At 34.5% G+C, this 22799-nt stretch overlaps 1 protein-coding gene across 1 annotated transcript; it reads right to left on the bottom strand.

Moving 5' to 3' along the window:
- Nucleotides 1-990: 990 nt before the first annotated feature.
- LOC132560789 (uncharacterized) lies at nucleotides 991-21524 on the bottom strand. The gene is made up of 11 exons (XM_060225464.1): nucleotides 21440-21524; nucleotides 20696-20956; nucleotides 20037-20327; nucleotides 14583-14702; nucleotides 14056-14077; nucleotides 13782-13846; nucleotides 13551-13578; nucleotides 13199-13266; nucleotides 12746-12776; nucleotides 11399-11454; nucleotides 991-1166 (listed from the first exon to the last, which is right to left on the bottom strand). The coding sequence occupies exons 1-11, from the start codon at nucleotides 21522-21524 to the stop codon at nucleotides 991-993; spliced, it is 1203 nt and encodes a 400-aa protein (XP_060081447.1).
- Between the last annotated feature and the right edge of the window lie 1275 nt (nucleotides 21525-22799).

The raw sequence follows: 22799 nt of genomic DNA, 5'->3' as shown, positions 1-22799 counted from the left end.
TTAAATATGCTTGTACGAACATTCAAGTTTGGGCCATGACACACACTGTTATCACAGACCAAAATAAATTTGAGGGCTAAAATGAACACAATAGTGCTTTGCTTAACTAAGGCTTGCATAAAACTAAGATAAGCGAATAGTATGCACGAAAAACGGCTGTCTTAAACAAGTTATAAAAGGAATCCGACTTGTCGACAAAATACAGTCTTTTACCCATGAGACATGTTTTATAATAAAAGGTACCAATGGCGCACCTCCACGCATCAGTACAACAACCCATCAAGGAGGATAACATACAAAATAGGAAAACATTGCATGGTGGCCAGAGGTATATATACGCTTATTGTAATATGACGTCATCAAAGTAGAGTAACTCGAGAACGAAGGATAAGTACCTGAAAGAGATTAGGTATTGGAAACTAGAGAAAAGTCAAGATATAAAGAGCAGGAAGAGGATAAAAAATAAATGAAAGATAACATAGAATCCCTACTTATATATAGCAGAGCAGTGAAGTAAAGAAAGAGGGTAGATGGTGGACGAAACAAATTCGGTGCATGTCTAAATATTATATACATGTATGTAAACAAAAAGGGCATAAATGGAACAAGTCAAAGACTACTTACGAAAATGGTTTCAATAACGACAGAGTAGTAGGTATTAATGAATATACAGGTTGATGAAACAAAAATGACTATTCACAAGGTATCACTAAATTGTAAATAATTAATTGACAATAATTCCTATGTTATACATTTTCAAGTTTGGCCTATTACATTATTATTTCGAAAACTGAAAAAGAACAATACATGTGAAAGCAAAATCAAGTAAAGATTAAGAAAATATTTTTTAATTCATATTTAACATATTACGTCAGTATTAATTCAATATTTTAAAACAATATATATTTTTAGTCGTTGGAAGTGCGAAAATGTTCATTAGTTCTCAAATAAGCATTATAACTATAAGAGAAATCTGAACTCCTTTCTATTCTAGGAAGGACAATCAGTGTACAGCACATAATCCACCTCTCCCTTCATCAAAAAGCTGGCATCTGTTTCTTTTTCAGCCTGTACACTGTTTCTGCCGTCGTACAAACCGCACCTTCGTGACCATTCTCTTCCTTTGTGGTGACCAGAGTAGGATAATCGTGTGCTGTGGGTTATTTCTGGGAAGTCCAGACTTTATCCCAAGTCAATCCAGTTTTCAGTTCCGCCCAGTGTCCCTACCTTCCATGGTACATTGTACTGTACTTTTTAACTATGCGTTTCATACGAAAAAGAACAACTGAGATATGATTGAGACTCTCGTCAAAACTACCACGTCACAATCATTTTGATGTCACCGATCTTAGTCACTTGGTAGAATAAATACAATACAGAAATCCGTTAATGAATATGTTTCAGAGCGCAAGATATTACATCAACATACAAGCGTGATATTTGAAATCACATATAAATCTGCGTAAGTTCCTTTTGTCTAATTTGATATAGTCTATTTTTTTATTTCTTTTTTGAAAATCTGCGGTTAAGATACGGCTCTATGCACATGCAGGTAGAGCGTTATAGAAACTACTAATAGTTGTAAATAATAAAGTGATTTGCATTGCAATTATGTGACGGTAAATAAAGTATTTATTTTATCATCAAATAATTTAGATTGCATAGCAAAGTACAAACCTTGTGTCACAAGATAATAATAATAATAAACCTTATTTATTGAGGATATAATACATGTTTAACCAACGGCTAATCTTCCACATGGTCCTCTGGTTAGTAAAATAATGTTAGTTAAAATAACGATTTCACCTTGGACATAGTTCAACATAGTCGGCGTGTTACAAACGGTAAATTGCAGTTGGTTTCATTCCAAGCTTTACAGTATCTAATCTTACATTTGAAAAAGGTGCTGATCTACGGAGGCGTATTCCAGCCACGTTGTATGTTATTTTAACTCGACATTTTGAGTTAGTAATCCGAAATTTTGAGATATGAACCCGAAACTCAAAATTTCGAGTTGTTATCTCTAAATTTCGAGTATATTATTATAAGCGTTTTATCTGTTTTATCTTAATAATAATCTTGTGTATCATTGTTTGATCAGAATTTTTTTAAAAGAACTCCAAAGAGTTTTTGATATTCAACGCCTTCTTTAAAAAAACAATCTTCTATAAGAACTTTTGATTTTTCCACCCTTTACAACACCATACATCATTCTAAACTGAAAGAACGATTTCTTTCTCCTGGTATGAAAATTTGTTTCTCCAAGAAAGATGAAATGCGGTGTAAATAAATGGTTGTGAATTGTACTGAAACGTATGTCATGAAAATTACGTCCAAGGCAAAGAAGAAATATACGAAGGACGAAATCATAAAAAAGGATCGAGTTTCAGGATGACAACACTTTAGAGTTTGCTAGTAAGATCTTCCAATAGACTACTAGCATGCCTATGGATACAAATTGTGCCCCTCTGTAGCTGATTTGTTTTATATTTTATCAGAGAGCATATCAAAACAGGTCAAAAAGACATTGCAAAGTACTTGAATTCCAGATATGTTGATGACGTCATGTCGATACGTAATTAGAGATTAATTGGCCACGTCTGTCTTATTTACCGAACAGAATTGAAAATCAAACACACAAAAACTCTTCATGCGTCCCTTATCTCAATTTTTTCGTACAACGAAGTCAATATGGAAGTTTTTCTACCGAGCTTTATGGTGAACGTGATGATTTTATTGTCCTTAATGTGAATTGTCCATTTCTGGAGACCACTGTTAAAGTAACCGATTGTTGTTGCCTACAACTACCAAACAAATGAATAACATCGGACAAATATACATTTATTTTCTTACATTGAGTTGAAACAAACGGAATCGGCGCATCATACACCACACTCTCACACTATTACATATTTTATACAATAATTATGTATATACACTCTATAACACTATACCCTAATTAACGAATCTTGTATCACAGTCTAGCTTTCAATCACTGGTCCTAGAGCTGGATATCACAAAGAAAGTCAGCGTATCTGCTCCTCATCAACCAACAAGTGTCGATGTCAAAATGCTACAGTTGACAAGATGTCGGATCTGTTCTCCAGTACCCGGATGTCTTCACAAGTGGCGACAACGTCATATGATGAGTGCGTTCACTCAGGGACGTCCCTGGTTCACTCTATGTAGTAGATACTCGGTGCCTTCTTTACCTATAAATAATGCGCTATCGAACACCTATTCTAGATCATATACAGGCGTTTACACATCGCAACACTTCGGTTATTACACTACAAAAGAAGCACATATACAATAGCCCATCTTTTGATAACGTGAAAATTGTTATATTCCGGATTTTATCCGACTCCCATTTTACAATGTACCTGTACCGGGAATGCATATGAAGAAATAGTTCAGTAATGGCGACTTCTGTGTATGTTTGTTTGATGCTGCCGCATCACATTAAAGGGCCCAAATACTTAACAAAAATAGATTAGTACTTACTTTGATCTGTGTTTCACACTTTCTTATCGCAACTCTGTTTCTCTACGAATTTGAAAGCTGTTTTCAAAATCTCGTCTATATATATGCACTGGACCTCTACCTTACTAACATAAATGAAGCCACAAGAACCGCACGTAATTCAAACAGTACCTATCTATAACACTTACATATCAATGTGTGACCATAGCAACCGCATGCATCCCCAAACTACAGTGTTCACATGTCGCAGTTGATTCGATGTTAAAGGGCCTGTTCCCATTATCTCGATTTTTGTACAAGGTGTCATCAACTGACGGACATGATGCAGGTTGATGAAAATGACGGGGATATTTAATGGTCGTCATAGTACTCTCATTTGGAAGTAATCGTATTTCTTTGCACGATATTCAGCTGGATGTGTTTGATGTTCGTTCATTTGCTTGTTGGTTCCGTTGTTGTATACCTTGCTCCCATTCGAGAACCTGACATTCCCTACTTGGATTGACCAAGGCTTACATGGTGAGTGTCGTTGATGAAGCAGAACACAATTTCTCTTCCGGAACACATGGTCTGTTTCTCATTGTATTTTTTTCAGGTCTGTAGAAATCTTTCTTTTGATATATTGGTGTTTCCTTGTCTGAATAATGTTTTAAAATGTCAAAAATCATCAAGAAAACATATGTTGCTTTTTATGAATTAGAAACATAGCAACACAACTCCACAAGACTTATTCCCTCGCATATATCGCGAGGTAAATGTTATGGAACATTCATTTCTTACATATTTTGAAGAAGTGGGGCTATTTTGCGAAATATCCTTTTTTAAACAATTTCAGATATAAGACGTTTCATGTGTGTCAAATATGAGATATCGCATTAGCTCGAATACTTACTCAAGTGATTGGCGGAATTTTATCAATTAATGTTATATAAATAGTAAAGGTCATGTCAAATGAGCAACCCGTCAAATTCAATTCGTCAATATTTTTCTATAAATGTATCTTTAAAATATTAATAGTAAGATATTATTTCTTGCAGATGAAGATCACAGTAAATAGGACTTGATTAAGGTCAATGATTCCTAAAATCACATTTACTCACACTTATAATCTTGTTTTGACAAACAACACGACCTACAGCGTTTTCTCATTAAAAAAAGACTGGGAGACGGACCTCTTATGACGCCACTAAGTCAAAGTTCAATTGCAGTCGTAATCGATGCTGATCGACGTATGCCTTGAGCTGTTGCTGTTGTTGTATTTTTTTTTCCATGTTATTTACATTGTATATCTACATAAATCAACAACGTCAATGACGTCCTAACTGTTATGTTTTTCCTCCTCTTTTCGTCAATTGGGGAATAGTATGTGAACAGTATAACTTTAATTGAAACATCAATACTATTAAACATGGCTTGGACATGGTCGTACTTCCATATTCCTCAGGACGTTTGACGTGGTGCGATGTATATAAATTGTCTACACACTAATTACTATCGAAGCCTTTAAGAACATGTACGCTTTAATGCATCTTTTGTTCATGTACTCAGGTTAGTAAAAGTACAAAATACAAAATAGTCATTTTTACAAGTTATATATTGGAAGCTAAAGTCCTTTTCAGCTTGGAGATACACATTTATTTATTCGATTGAGATTATTTTGTAGTTTTGTTTGTATGTAGGGGTTATCGAGAAACAGCCAGGCCTCTATCGAGGCGGGCCTCCTTGTAAAAGTTTTTGAACCGTGAAAATTACGACTCGTGAGAATTACCTGTTAATTAGTATTCAGGTTCTTTTAATGTTTCACAATGTTACAAAACACATTTGCATTGCACTTGTTCGTCAGCAATGTTTAACTCATCCTTGTATGTCTGTTATACAGGTGCTGAAGAGCATTTGTCAACGTCTTCTTAATATGCCATTCCTGGGCATGCTTTTTTGCTGAACCGTCCCGGCTCTAAACGTCAACATCCGATTGAATCGTCGACAACATAATAGCAGAGCAGAAGAACGTACTGCACAAATTAGTGATGATATGTTTGGCGTTAATGTGCAAGCTGTACTGGCGATGATGTACGCCGAATGTCTGCCTCTGTCATTTCTCCAAGATTGTGGTGTTGTTTCTTGTCATCATGCATCCACAAAAACACTACCACGGACCTACATGGTAGTGTAGGGATATATCATCTGACAGAACGAAGCTGATAGTGCAGACTACATACTTAAAGGGAAGAATGCGATTAATGTTAATTATGATAATTTTGAGTATGATTTACGGTAATTTACTTTTTCCATTTTCTCCTCTTCCAGATCATCAATCGGCCAGAAAGTTATTTTAAATCGATTTTAATTTGCAACTCCTTAAGTATTTAATTACTTTTTCTACTAAATTGCTTCATTTAATTTTAAACAAATTGATTTTAAATTTAATTCTACATCTTAACTATGTTTGAAAACGATGGCGGATGCAACAAGTGAGGGAATTGGCATGCAAAGAATACCGTTTAATAAACATGATTATCTCTCATAATCTTCTGACACTTTTAAAGCCTGAACATTTACTCCTAGCTTAGTTCAAGATCAAGACATGATCAGTTTAGAACGGACAAGAAGCGTGTTAACGCCAATTTGTAGTCCCGTGTACTAGTCTTGTTTTCAGGTTCGTTACAGCTGTGTTGTCACTATCATATCTAGGCAGGTCTGACAACACCCACACGACTGCCTCAGCTGTGTTGTCACTAGGATATCAAGACAAGTCTGTCAACACCAATACGACTGCCTCAGCTATGTTGTCACTAGGATATCACGACAAGTCTGTCAACACCAATACGACTGCCTCAGCTGTGTTGTCACTAGGATATATAGACAAGTCTGACATCACCAATACGACTGCCTCAGCTGTGTTGTTACTATCATATCTAGGCAAGTCTGACCACGGGACATACAGTGTACTGCTAACAGTTTAACACCGATTCATTATACATAATGCTTTAATACCAACCATTATTCGCAAGAAAATGTTTAATTTTCCAAGCAATATTCTTCAAAATATGGATGTTTTGCGTCACATTACATTTTCTTCTCTCCGATCTTACAGGGGATTAGCAATGCTAGTGTCTGTATTCATATTAAGAACTGATAAGAAGTTTAACATAGCTATGATGGTGGTGCTCTCAATTTACTGATTTCGGGGCATACTGTAAAAAATATTAATTTTCGTTGGGATTTATTTTTGTTGATTTTGTGATGAGATTAACGAACAAATTTGTCCATGAACTGTTGAAATAAGTGTAAGTACAGTTATTGAGCTTTATTTGGCCATGAGATCGAGTGTCGGTGACAAATGGTTACATGTTGTAAACACACAAAAATTGAGCCCCACTAATATACATGATTAACAGAAGTAAATGTTATTAACATTACATTATGAATGTAATTTTATGTTCAAGGAAAATTAAACGGAGGACAGGATCTGAAGATATGCGAATGGAAAATCGCCCCAGTCAACTTAAATATCTTATACCTACATAGGACATGAAAAATGGATGGCTACTTAAATCACGTTCGTAATACACATCTTTATTTACATCGAGGACATTTCATTTACTAGGTTCCTTTCTGCGTTACCTTCTACAAATATCAATTTTAAGATATGTCTGAATAAAATTCTACAGCTCCATCGGAAGCTACACATAACTATTAAACAAGAACAACTAAAGACTAGAGATAAATAGAAACAACTTTAAAAATCATTACCTACCATGACATTTGATATTTTCAAATGTATGGAATTGTTTAATTGTTGTGCTTGTCCTGTGTTAGTATTTCAATCGTTCTGTTACAGTACCATATTAATTAAAGGTATAAACAGCACAAACGGAACCATTGCCGTCCTTTTACTCAACTCATATTCAATTTGATTTCCGGACGGAGTTTTGGAGAAAGGACTTTTGACCAAATGAAGGTCATTGGGTCATTACCTTTACTACCAGTGGACAAAACACTCAACACGTTTCTTTTGTAGCTTTTTGTAAATGTGATTTTTATTTGCGAACGTGACATTACATTTATTTGTATCAAAAGATATCTTAATGGTGAAACCGTCAATGAAGCATAAAAAATTGTCCCTTCCGAAACATCTGGTCTAACTCTGCTTATTTTTCGTTAATCTTTATGTAAGTATTTTTTGTTCATATTTTGCCCTCGGTTTTAATATTGAAGTGAGATTTACTGACTTGTTTACTTTTTCTATATAAGCTCTCACCACTTAATTCAATTTTAAGCATTTAGACTATTTACAAAATATATGACTTAATGTTGAGTTTTTAAAAAAAAAACCATATATACACACTTGTATCATCTGGTATATCATTTTGCAAAGGAGAGTTTTTAAAAAGATAGAAGTTTAAGAATAACATGGGTACCAGTGTATAGACATTCTGAAATTTAATCTCCGTAACACAAACTGGGCCAACCGTGAAATTTTAGCCCCTCAAAATTAATACAGTGGTACAAAAGTGTAAATTGTTTTCTATCATAATCATTATATATTAATCATTAGTGGCCATTTGAATATCTCTATCAACTATGTCATTTTTGAGTCGAAGGGACAATTTTTTAATTAAGTTTTTAAATAATTTTTAATATATCAAGATTTTTTGTGGGACACATGTCCAAATTCATCTAGTAAGGAAGGTTGCCTCTATACCAGTCATTCCTTAAACCGAAAATGCTGATTTGATCATATCTTAATTATTTTCATGACTATGTGTATGTTAATTATATGTCGTGCAATACTGGAACCTCGTTTACCAGACGAATAAGTGGAATGGTAAAAACCTTTCTCTCATTTCCACCTGTGTCAGATAGGCCTATACAGGGCAATAAACATGGTCATGATAGACGTTTATTACACAGGCGCCTGTGTAATAAAGCCTCGCGCGCGGAGTAATTCATAGTTTTTTAACGCGCACTCATCGACTATGTCCTCGTCAACCGCTTCATCCACAAACACGCATAGTCGATTGGAGTCATTGTTTGCAGGCTCTTATTAACAAAACTGTTCTATAAATATCAATATCACCAACCCTGGGACTCAGCCTTTCCGCCGTCGTCCACGTGTGATTGAAAGTGACAGTGACTAACTTTCCTCCTGTCTGTGTGGCGCGAAATGTGTGACGTAAGTGACGTCATCTCACAAGCAAACCAAGAATTCCATTCATAAATGTGTAAGATTTGTAAGATTACTATTGACAGTGAAGTAGTATTAATAACTTGACCAACATGTTCAAAGATGTAAAAAGTGTTTATGATATATTATACATTGAGCAATAGTAAATATTAAAAAGAAAAGTGTTGTTTTATTGCGTGTTTTAAGGCACTATATTTGAACGCGTACGCATGTCTCTGGGTGATATATTTGACAGGGTATTTGACCCAGCCCGCTTGAAGAAAAAACAGTTAAACACTGACGTTGGATGTTTACATTCAAAGTCCATATTATGTTTTCGACCGCAAACATAGTTTGCAAAATTCGGGGATGGAGAATCTATTTCAGCATTTTTTTTATGTATATGGCCCAAGGAAAAAAATAGAAATCTGAAAAATGGCGGCGTCCAGTGATGGTTACCGCGAGGTGAGTGCACATATTTGATAATATGAGATTAGAAATGAGAGAAAAAAACTCTTTTCTATATGGGTATGTAGGATAGGGATATTCCACCCTCGGGATCACAAAATATGGTAAAAACCCTCGGCAAGCCTCGGGTTTTACCACATTTTGTGACCCCTCGGGTGGAATATCCCTATCCTCGGGATCACAAAATATGGTAAAAACCATCGGCAAGCCTCGGGTTTTACCACATTTTGTGACCCCTCGGGTGGAATATCCCTATCCTACATACCCATATAGAAAAGAGTCTTATATTCCGTCATGTGCCAGGGAACATGAGTGACATAAAATCAACAATCTGATATGGATATGATCAACTTCATAACGTTAAATGTTGTCATGCGTTGCTATGTACAGGCAGTGACTACATAAAAGCTTCTGTTATATCGTACATGTGATAGAAATTCATATTGCGTGGTTTTCCGAATAGATGTGACTTCGGGAAAGTCATTATCCGAGATCAGAAAACTGTAAATACAAAATATTGCTTCATTCAATATAACTAGTACATATAGTGATATATTTCTGTAAAATCATGAAGCTGGTTTAAAATAATAAAAATTCCTTGGAGGATTTTTTTGGCTGAATAATTCTAAAGAAATACACATATTTTGTAAATGTATATATATTTAGCAGTTATCATATGATTCGCATTGCAATAACATATGATTGCGCTGATTTCGTTTCTGTCTATGGCTTTTATAAAGCATCTATGTACCAATTTATCATTTAGCTAATTTCCCGAAATGTATTAATGCACTCAAATTTAATTGCGCTAAATTCAGTACGTTTACAATACTAAACGTTCATGTCATACCTTTACCTGTTTATCGATATAAGTGATTATTTAAGTATATAAACATTAATTTTATCAAACTTTTACAATGACTGTAATTTTCTCAATAAACCAATCACCAGTCTTTCATTCCATTTTGCATATACATTTCTTTTTACTTTCTCCATGTTATTTACATTGTATATCTACATAAATCAACAACGTCAATGACGTTCTAACTGTTATGTTTTTCCTCTTTTCATCAATTGGGGAATAGTATGTGAACAGTATAATTTTAATTGAAACATCAATACTTAAAATGGCTTGGACTAGATAAAATTTAAGAGGAATGTCGGAATATGAGGTAGAACGTCAAATGAGTGATTTGGCAATGCAGCATCTGGAATCCCTCTCATTAATTGGCAGCTCCATATTATCTTCTTGTTAGAATAGTATCGTTCTTTGATGTGCGCTATCATATGTTAACATAAGGTGACGGAGCTGAAATGAAATATACATATGAAAAATGATTCCTCTGTGTACAAAAGAATGAAACATAATTAAACATTTGTAAACAGTTAACATTCGTTCAATAAATACGTAAATTTAAATTAAAACATAAAAAGAATCCGTTTTGGTAGCAATGGATTAATAATTTTCAAATTTTGCTTTATAAATAATTACTATGACATCGACTTAAGTTATCATTGAAGTGAAGATTAGATTTAAGTCCCTGGTAAACGTGACTAGAACTTATTTTACCAAAAGAAAATAAAAATGGAAATTAAACATATTAATAAAAAATATACTTAAGAGGGTATCAATTAATTAATGCACATTCATTACGTTCTTACCGATATAACAGAATCTGAAATGGCCGTCAAGTTGTTCATATTGCTAATTTGAGTTAACGACAGTAAGCCGACATGAACAAAATTAAGATAAGATAAAACGGAAAACGCTTATAATATAAGTTAATGATACCAGACTGATTTTGTTTGTTTTTTTATTTTCGTTTTTGTTTTTGCTTTTTTTTTTTATTTATTTATTTATTTTGCAGGCGGGGAGGGGGTTATCGCCTACAATGTTTAAAATATTTTTTTCGCCAGCGAGTTATTTGAAAAACAAACCAATTATAAATACGTATTTGCGTTGATTTTACATGACTTTTAAAAGAGATTTTCAAAAGGATTTTGTCATATCATGAAAACATATCAAGTTACGTATACAGGGGATCTAATAAAATATTTCTCTCATATCTATACATTCAACGAGTGTACTAGTTATCATAAAAGATATCAGATAAAAAGAACTTTTATTGATTTGCTATAAAGTACTAATGAGGTTTGAAATAAACATTCACACGTTATTAGGTCTGGTCAAATAAAAGATTATCAAAGTGGAATGTGTCTATTTTTTGTCATGAAATTAAGAAATGCTGGTACAATGATAAACAGTTTGAAAATACATACCCTCATCCTGTATTTGTAGGTAGTCATGTGTGTCGGCTGAATCATCCTGAACTGACCTATGGTCAAATATGAACATGCTTAGCATGACACGTGACAATTCTATATCAACATTTTACAATGAGTCATTAATCATGACCTTATTTGGAGAAATCATTTTATAGATAAAGACCTTATTTGGAGAATTCCTTGTAAAGATCAAGACTTTATTGGGAGAATTCATTTTGTTTCGGATTAAGAAATATGGAGTAAGCACAGGGGTTTCTACATTTGTTCCCTGGTGATTTTATGTTCATGTTTGACTACTGACAGCAGGAGTACAGAGAACCAAGGTGACGTAAACCCTAGGAAATCGAGGATGGTTCCGGGGGTACAGAGAACCATGATGACGGTAAACCCTAGGAAATCGAGGATGGTTCCGGGGGTACAGAGAACCATGATGACGGTAAACCCTAGAAAATGGAGGATGGTTTTAGGGGTACAGAGAACCAAGGTGACGGTAAACCCTAGAAAATGGAGGATGGTTTTAGGGGTACAGAGAACCCAGGTGACGGTAAACCCTCGAAAATCGAGGATGGTTCCAGGGGTACAGAGAACCAAGGTGATGGTAACCCCTAGGAAATCGAGGATTCTTCCAGGGGTACAGAGAACCAAGGTGATGGTAACCCCTAGAAAATGGAGGATGGTTTTAGGGGTACAGAGAACCAAGGTGACGGTAAACCCTAGAAAATCGAGGATGGGTTTAGGGGTACAGAGAACCAAGATGACGGTAAACCCTAGAAAATCGAGGATGGTTTTAGAGGTACAGAGAACTAAGGTGATGGTAACCCCTGGAAAATCGAGGATGGTTTTAGGGGTACAGAGAACCAAGGTGACGGTAACCCCTAGAAAATGGAGGATGGTTTTAGGGATGCAGATAACTAAGGTGATGGTATCCCCTGGAAAATGGAGGATGGTTCCAGGGGTACAGAGAACCAAGGTGACGGTAACCCCTAGAAAATCGAGGATGGTTTTAGGGGTACAGAGAACTAAGGTGGTGGTAACCCCTGGAAAATGGAGGATGGTTCCAGGGGTACAGAAAACCAAGGTGATGGTCACCCCTGGAGTATTGAGCGTTGCTTAAGGGGAACAGGGAGTGAAAGTGATCGTAACCCCTGGAGTATCGAGGATGGTTCCAGGGGTACGGAGAACGAAAGTGATCGTAATCCCTGGGGTATTGAGGATGGTTTCAGGGGTACACAGAGCGAAAGTGATTGTAACCTCTAGAGCATTGGGGATAATTCCAGGGGTACAGAGAACGAAAAACGAAACTTCTATGGTTGAGACACAAAAACGGAACCGTTCTCTCACCTGTTTGTTTCAATCATCGCTTCTTTTTTACCTGTGAAAAATTCAAATATGAGCTAGTTAATTTTCTAATTCTAAATTTATATTGGAATATGTTATTCACTTCACTTCATATCAAACAAAGATTACACTTAGACATGTCGTACGTACTTGTGTAAAATTCAGATCATATTTAAATGCGTTCTTTATGCATCATTATGATTCTAAATAAACTCACAAAGAAGACAAGAAGAACATGGAAGACGTCCTATTGAATCGTAACGGACAAACAGACAGACTGAGAATCAATTTTATAAAACTTCCAAAGATATTCCAAATGTTTAAAACAAGAAAACACACGAACAATGTAGACAACAACTTGTCTTACATGAATTGGTAATTTATATTGTCAAGTACTTTTTTTTAATCAGCATTAATTTTGTGATGTACAAGAGGATTTCATACTGCTATATCTACCTTCCGAAAGGCCTGCATACGGAGACGGACGGTTAATGTCTGTCGGATCTAATTCCAGGTAGTTAGACCTAATTAAACATAAATCAAAACATTAAATAATGTTTTAATTTTCTGTCTTAACAATCTTTATTTTAATTTTCTGTCTTAACAATCTTGATATCTCCACGACAAAACGACGAAAGACTATTAAGACAATCCGTAAATTATCAACTCTACGAATATAATATGTTGAACGTTTTGAACAATAACATAAAGAATTGTCTAAATATTCCAAATTTTGTAATATTACTCAATTTTATTCAATTGTAATCTTTACACATCATACCCAATACATTATGACACTCATACCAACCTGTCGTCCTGACTTGTTTGAGGTTTATCTGAATGAAAATGGTAAAATATGTATATACATATAACATGATTCATGTTTAAATCTCATTTCACATACATCTAGTAAATTCAAATATTGTTTAATTCACTGAATCTTAACCAATTAAATGCGCTCATTTCTGTTTTCTCTGTTTCTATAATAATAAGTACTGTTTTCGTTATCTCAATTAGCAAAGCGTGGACAAACTCTTACCTCCGACTGTCTTTGGAACATTGCTGAAAACAACTGGCTTGGGAGGAATATCTTGTTTTTCTGATCTGAAATGATGTTTGATACAAATAAATTTGTCAGGTATCATACTAAACACAATGACGTTTTCCTATTTTTTACATTAAAGAACTCTCGATTATCACTTTATCTACCATAACGCACAAAAACATTGACACATATGAAATACAATGTATCAGGTTACAAGAGAAAAGTTTTATATCCCTCAAATATCATCTTTTAAAAAACTGATACTTACCTGAAACATGATCGAGATTTTCCTAAAATAAAACGTTATACATTCAATGATTTCATCTGAAGGCAAAAAATCACTACAAATCTCCTTTTTATCAATAAAGACGTGATTTCAATCATATCAACCTTTCATCAGCTTCCTCACTTTTTAGTATCAACAATTAAACAACTACCTGCATGAAATGAATTATAAGTACGTAGAATAATAATAGAAATGTTATCTTATTTAATTGTATGTACTTGGATTAATGCTAAAAATAACATCTTATTTTATTAAATGTATTTGGAATAATAATGAAAATATTATCTTATATTATTTTATGTACTTGAAATAATGCTAAAATTATATCTTATACATTTTTATGTATTTGGAATAATGCTAAAAATTATATCTTACATAATTTGATAACTTTGCTGAAATTTCGTTCTACACATAAAACAATAAATTATATATGTAAACATTATTATTGATAAGTATAAAGCTTTGATATGATCCGATTGATTTACTACACTAATACTCTTGATACTTACTGTACAGAAATATCGCAATTCCAAAAACTGCTGCTGCAATCAGGAGAAGGGTCACACCAACTACTAATAAAGCTGTTGAGCCAGCACTGGTATATTCCAACGGAGAACGGCACGTGTCAGCTACAATAGTTATATACATTTAAATTAAAAATTCATCAACAGATTTTTTTATGATATATATACGCTACTTTAAAACAAATGATAATCGTTATTTATTGGACGTTATATGCACTGACGGAACAGCCCGGCAACTAACGGTACAGCCCGACAACTGACGGAACAGCCCGACATCTGACGGAACAGCCCGACAACTGACGGATTAGGAAATTTGCGGGAAAGACTTTCAGACTTGATGTTTACCGAAGTGTAAATAAACATCAATTATGTTGGTAAATAGAAATAAAGAACATACACAAGAAATAGGTAAAAAGAAAATGCATGGCAGAACTGTGCAAGACAATTATGACCTGCGAGATAATCCGATGCCCGATAGTCCGAAGGTTAAATCAATGGCTAATGGCAAGAAAATTGTTTTCATTAAGGATTCATCGGTGAAAAACAAAAGCTAAACGAATGGAATTCCATGAAATGAAACTCCGAATATACTCATCCACAACTCAAAACAAATCCTTCAAACAGAATTTACATTTTACATTCCATATCATTAGTATATCTGAATTTTGTAACCAGTTATCGAAATTCTTCCTTAAATTCATACCAGGCACATATTGTATCAAATGCCTAACTCTAGTACATATTGTATCAAATGCCTAACTCTAGTACATATTGTATCAAATACCTAACTTGAGCATACATTGTTTCAAATACCCAACTCGAGCATACACTGTATCAATTACCTAACTCGAGTACATATTGTATCAAATGCCTAACTCTAGTACAAATTGTATCAAATACCTTACTCGAGCATACATTGTATCAAATGCCTAACTCTAGTACATATTGTATCAAATACCTTACTCGAGCATACATTGTATCAAATGCCTAACTCAAGTACATATTGTATCAATTACCTAACTCGAGTACATATTGTATCAAATGCCTAACTCTAGTACATATTGTATCAAATGCCTAACTCGAGCACACATTGTTTCAAATGCCTAACTCGAGCATACATTGTTTCAAATGCCTAACTCTAATATAAATTGTATCAAATGCCTAACTCAAGTACAAATTGTATCAAATACCTAACTCGAGCATACATTGTTTCAAATGCCTAACTCAAGTACATATTGTATCAATTACCTAACTCGAGTACATATTGTATCAAATGCCTAACTCTAGTACAAATTGTATCAAATACCTAACTCGAGCATACATTGTTTCAAATGCCTAACTCGAGCATTCATTGTTTCAAATGCCTAACTCTAGTATAAATTGTATCAAATGCCTAACTCGAGCATGCATTGTATCAAATGCCTAACTCTAGTACATATTGTATCAAATACCTAACTCTAGTACATATTGTATCAAATGCCTAACTCTAGTACATATTGTATCAAATACCTTACTCGAGCATACATTGTATCAAATGCCTAACTCTAGTACATATTGTATCAAATGCCTAACTCGAATACAAATTGTATCAAATGCCTAACTCTAGTACATATTGTATCAAATGCCTAACTCTAGTACATATTGTATCAAATGCCTAACTCTAGTACATATTGTATCAAATACCTTACTCGAGCATACATTGTATCAAATGCCTAACTCTAGTACATATTGTATCAAATACCTAACTCTATTACATATTGTATCAAATGCCTAACTCGAGCACACATTGTTTCAAATGCCTAACTCGAGCATTCATTGTATCAAATGCCTAACTCTAGTACAAATTGTATCAAATGCCTAACTCGAGCATACATTGTATCAAATACCTAACTCTAGTTCATATTGTATCAAATACCTAACTCTAGCATACATTGTATCAAATGCCTAACTCGAGCATTCATTGTATCAAATGCCTAACTCTAGTACTTCATTGTATCAAATGCCTAACTCTAGTACATATTGTATCAAATGCCTAACTCTAGTACAAATTGTATCAAATGCCTAACTCGAGCATTCATTGTATCAAATACCTAACTCTAGTACATATTGTATCAAATACCTAACTCTAGTACATATTGTATCAAATGCCTAACTCGAGCATACATTGTATCAAATACCTAACTCGAGCATACATTGTATCAAATGCCTAACTCTAGTACAAATTGTATCAAATACCTAACTCGAGCATACATTGTATCAAATGCCTAACTCGAGCATACATTGTATCAAATACCTAACTCGAGCATTCATTGTATCAAATGCCTAACTCTAGTACATATTGTATCAAATACCTAACTCTAGTACATATTGTATCAAATGCCTAACTCGAATGCAAATTGTATCAAATGCCTAACTCTAGTACATATTGTATCAAATACCTAACTCTAGTACAAATTGTATCAAATGCCTAACTCGAGCATACATTGTATCAAATGCCTAACTCTAGTACAAATTGTATCAAATACCTAACTCGAGCATTCATTGTATCAAATGCCTAACTCGAGCTTTCATGGTATCAAATGCCTAACTCTAGTACATATTGTATCAAATGCCTAACTCTAGTACATATTGTATCAAATGCCTAACTCTAGTACAAATTGTATCAAATGCCTACCTCTAGTACAAATTGTATCAAATACCTAACTCGAGCATTCATTGTATCAAATGCCTAACTCTAGTACAAATTGTATCAAATGCCTAACTCGAGCATACATTGTATCAAATGCCTAACTCTAGTACAAATTGTATCAAATACCTAACTCGAGCATTCATTGTATCAAATGCCTAACTCGAGCTTTCATGGTATCAAATGCCTAACTCTAGTACATATTGTATCAAATGCCTAACTCTAGTACATATTGTATCAAATGCCTAACTCTAGTACAAATTGTATCAAATGCCTACCTCTAGTACAAATTGTATCAAATACCTAACTCGAGCATTCATTGTATCAAATGCCTAACTCTAGTACAAATTGTATCAAATACCTAACTCTAGTACATATTGTATCAAATGCCTAAATCTAGTACATATTGTATCAAATACCTAACTCGAATACAAATTGTATCAAATGCCTAACTCTAGTACATATTGTATCAAATACCTAACTCGAGTACAAATTGTATCAAATGCCTAACTCGAGCATACATTGTTTCAAATGCCTAACTCGAGCACACATTGTTTCAAATACCTAACTCGAGCATACATTGTATCAAATGCCGAACTCGAGCATTCATTGTATCAAATGCCTAACTCTAGTACATATTGTATCAAATACCTAACTCTAGTACATATTGTATCAAATGCCTAACTCTAGTACAAATTGTATCAAATACCTAACTCGAGCATACATTGTATCAAATGCCGAACTCGAGCATTCATTGTATCAAATGCCTAACTCTAGTACTTATTGTATCAAATGCCTAACTCTAGTACATATTGTATCAAATGCCTAACTCGAGCATACATTGTATCAAATACCTAACTCGAGCATACATTGTATCAAATGCCTAACTCTAGTACAAATTGTATCAAATACCTAACTCGAGCATACATTGTATCAAATGCCTAACTCGAGCATACATTGTATCAAATACCTAACTCGAGCATTCATTGTATCAAATGCCTAACTCTAGTACATATTGTATCAAATACCTAACTCTAGTACATATTGTATCAAATGCCTAACTCTAGTACATATTGTATCAAATACCTAACTCTAGTACAAATTGTATCAAATGCCTAACTCGAGCATACATTGTATCAAATGCCTAACTCTAGTACAGATTGTATCAAATACCTAACTCGAGCATTCATTGTATCAAATGCCTAACTCGAGCTTTCATGGTATCAAATGCCTAACTCTAGTACATATTGTATCAAATGCCTAACTCTAGTACATATTGTATCAAATGCCTAACTCTAGTACAAATTGTATCAAATGCCTACCTCTAGTACAAATTGTATCAAATACCTAACTCGAGCATTCATTGTATCAAATGCCTAACTCTAGTACAAATTGTATCAAATGCCTAACTCGAGCATACATTGTATCAAATGCCTAACTCTAGTACAAATTGTATCAATACCTAACTCGAGCATTCATTGTATCAAATGCCTAACTCGAGCTTTCATGGTATCAAATGCCTAACTCTAGTACATATTGTATCAAATGCCTAACTCTAGTACATATTGTATCAAATGCCTAACTCTAGTACAAATTGTATCAAATGCCTACCTCTAGTACAAATTGTATCAAATACCTAACTCGAGCATTCATTGTATCAAATGCCTAACTCTAGTACAAATTGTATCAAATACCTAACTCTAGTACATATTGTATCAAATGCCTAAATCTAGTACATATTGTATCAAATACCTAACTCGAATACAAATTGTATCAAATGCCTAACTCTAGTACATATTGTATCAAATACCTAACTCTAGTACAAATTGTATCAAATGCCTAACTCTAGTACATATTGTATCAAATGCCTAAATCTAGTACATATTTTATCAAATACCTAACTCGAATACAAATTGTATCAAATGCCTAACTCTAGTACATATTGTATCAAATACCTAACTCGAATACAAATTGTATCAAATGCCTAACTCGAGCATACATTGTTTCAAATACCTAACTCGAGCATACATTGTTTCAAATGCCTAACTCGAGCACACATTGTATCAAACGCCTAACTCGATGACATCACGTCGTTGATGACACGGTAGTTTTCGCGAACGTCACTACAATATGTGGCTACGGCCATTGTCATAGTCGTTTGTACAAATAACACAAAAGAGTTCCATTCATCTTGCGTAACATTGACATCGTTGTTGATTTTTTTTGTCAAACATTGTAGCCTTGTAGCCTAGTCTATATAAAAATACAGGTAATTGTGCAATCATTACACAATAAAGATACACAAAATATATATCAAAGTGTTTATCTTTACACATCATAATACATGTGAATATTTGCGTTTGATATTTCGCCTTTTTTCGGTTGATCAGTTTTTGATAAATCAAATGATGAAAAATGTTTAAATGGACTTTCCGAGTTATTTAGACCTTAAGGATCTTTCAGGTAACATACATTTGGTATCACTTTTACCTCATTTGACGGTTTCACTTTTTGAAATTCGGTGTCGATATTAATGTTGCTCCATATCCGCATCACGTGACTTGACATAACGTACATATGAACTCAAAACGTCACTATCATGTGTGGGGTGAGGGGGGATGTCCCTGATAGGAAATGACAGAACTCAGGCTTGGAATGCGGAGTAGCAAAATAAAAAAAACAACAGTAATGGTGTCCTATTTGGTTAATGTAATAAATAAATTATATCTTGTCATATGATTATAGTTAAGTACCTGGGGATGTTGATACTATGAGTTCCAAAGGACTGCTTGACCCGGCCATGTTGATCGCTGTAATATTGACATGGTACTGAGATTTAGGGACTAAGTTGGTTAAGGTAGAGGAATAGATGTCTTTGTCCGTCAGGTCAACAGCAGTTGATATTAATGCTGAACAGCCTTTACATCCGTGGGTGATATTAAATATGTTGGCCATAGCTCCCTTGTCGCTAGGTGTCCATTTCACAGTGAGTGTTGATGACGTCACATCCGTAAATCCAACGATGTTTGGTGAGGTTGGCGACGCTGAAGTCATAATGGCATTTTACATCTGACTATCAATTTTACAATAGTAAATCAGTAGTAACGAGTGATTAATATAACTTGAAATAACTTGTTTCGCAGTTGTTGTAAAATAAATGAACGAAAAATGAAAATGTAGATAATTTTTACCAAGTCATATCAAATGAGCCGTGATGGAAGCAAGTGAAAAATTTTGTTGTGGGAGGACACCGGAAAATCCGGGTAAAAACCACGTGGTCAGGTAGATGACCCAATTCTTTTTACGTGCGATCTGGTATTCGGAAGCCTGATGCCTTTGATGACAAACCATCATTTCAACATACACGTATTTTTCATGACTTTACAACATACAAATTACAGTTGATACTCACTTAAAACTTTCAGGGTGATATTTGACGTCGTGGTACCGATGGCATTCATTGCAGAGCACGTGTATACCCCAGCATGGTCCTGTGTGATGACGGGGAGTCTGTAAACGCCGCTGTCGGATACCATCATGACTCCTCTTGTCCAAACCAGGGACGTGACGCGGGGGTTAGCAGAGGTAGTCACACATGTCAAGGTCACATTCGTTTGACTTTCAGTGATGAGATATGGGTCATCTCTCGGTTGTATCGAGATATCAGGGACATCTGATTCATACCAAATCGAATTTCTGACAAAAATGCTTGTATACATCCATACATTTCATACGTTTCCAGATATAATTTTCCCTGGCAGTTTTAAAATCTAAAACTTTATGTATAAATACTTCGAAATTAATATAGAGGATGTTGTACTCCTTTATGTATATGTATATATATATATATATGAAAAAAATACTACATCCCAAAATCCTAACGCATTCGGTGTTTGTAACGTCAATTTTGATTGGCTAGGAACGTTGCGTGGCAAATGCTCAAAGAAAGGAGTCCGTTAAAGAAGTTGAAAATCTTGTGCCTCGTGCTCCATTGATTAAGGGAATATGAAAGTTTATTATTCATATTTTTATCATTTAGTTATTTATTCTATTTTATTATATAAAGAAGAGTGATTATTCCATTCTTTCTTGGCTAACACCCAAACCGACACTTATAGATGAATAAATCTTTACCAATTTGTCTTGCAATACTTACGTTGTACGTTGAGTGCCGGACGTCGTATTGCCTGGGTCTGTTCGTCCGTGTTGAAGGCATAACACACCACTGTGTGTTCAGTCATGTTTCGTTTTGGCGTGAAGATCAGTTTACTTGTGGTAATGTAAAGGTCACCGGACACATTCTGTACTATGGATACACTTTTGGAAGTGTAGTTTACACCTCCAATGGACCATGAGACGCTGGCAAAGGGTCTACATGCGCTGGTCACACATGTCAGGATAGTGGACAGGTTCTCTGTGACGTCAACAGACTGACCAACGCGTGGTTGTAGTTCTACACTTGCCACGGGTACTGTAAATAAAGACAGGTATATAATATAAAGTTTTTTTCACAAATAAAGAATGATGATAAGTATACGGTACATGGTATTTCAGACTGATATTGCCTTCATTTGATTTATTTTCCAAAAAAATAATAATGATGTTAAATGGTAACTTCATCTCAATTTGGATAATTCAATATTCTATCCGACTGCAACCACAGGAGATCAGACCCCGGATGTTCAAAAGCTCCTCAGAGTGATTATTGAAAAATTCGAATGTTGCCACAGAATTAACGTTCCAAGTAACTTGCACATCAATCTGGCCTGTTAAACAAACCTATAGTTGTGATTAAAAATCCGTCTAGCTTTGTTAAACTCATGTGTCAAAATTTCCACAAACCACTGGTTATCACTAACTAGTCATTTGAACAACCGAGGCCAGACATCCGTGACTATTCCGTGACGTCATTACATCCATGACTGGTCAGAGTTTCCTGCTGAAAATTGAATTTGTCTTCTTGGAGGAAACATGGCATGAAAATGAGCGAAAATAACTAAAGTGAATAAAGCATGTACGTCTTATTTAGATATACATCAGCCCCGACCTTACAATATGGCTAGAGATGACATAATTTCATTTTCGACTCCTATCTGCTTCAGACATCAATATCACACGTATATAAATGTGGGTGGTTCTCCTTAACAATAATACATAAATGTGTTTTGTCAGGGAATATTAAGTGAATGTTTTACCAAGGAAAATATCACACAACACGTTTCGCGCATATTTTTTTATGAACTTCGCCGATTGGTCTAGAGGTGAAAGGTCTTTTCAGTTGGACCAATCAGAAAGCTTGTAACATGATTTTCTCCACCTGACCTCCAAACGATAATAGCTGGTATTGCGTCATATTAGTGTTTGAAGCAGTTTTGGATACATCAGTCAACAAAAGAAATAATTTGTTCTTTAAGCATATCTGAAGTTCAATACACCTAGATAATATTAAAATACTGGCGTGTTTCATATCTTGGTTTTTATAAACGATAACATACTGCTTGTGGAAGATACTTTTA

The sequence above is a fragment of the Ylistrum balloti genome, unplaced genomic scaffold (genome assembly GCF_031769215.1).
Source record: "Ylistrum balloti isolate Yb309-2 unplaced genomic scaffold, AGI_CSIRO_Ybal_v1 Utg371114, whole genome shotgun sequence".
In the NCBI taxonomy this organism is placed as follows: Eukaryota; Metazoa; Mollusca; class Bivalvia; order Pectinida; family Pectinidae; genus Ylistrum; species Ylistrum balloti.
This window is presented reverse-complemented; position numbering and strand designations above follow the sequence as displayed.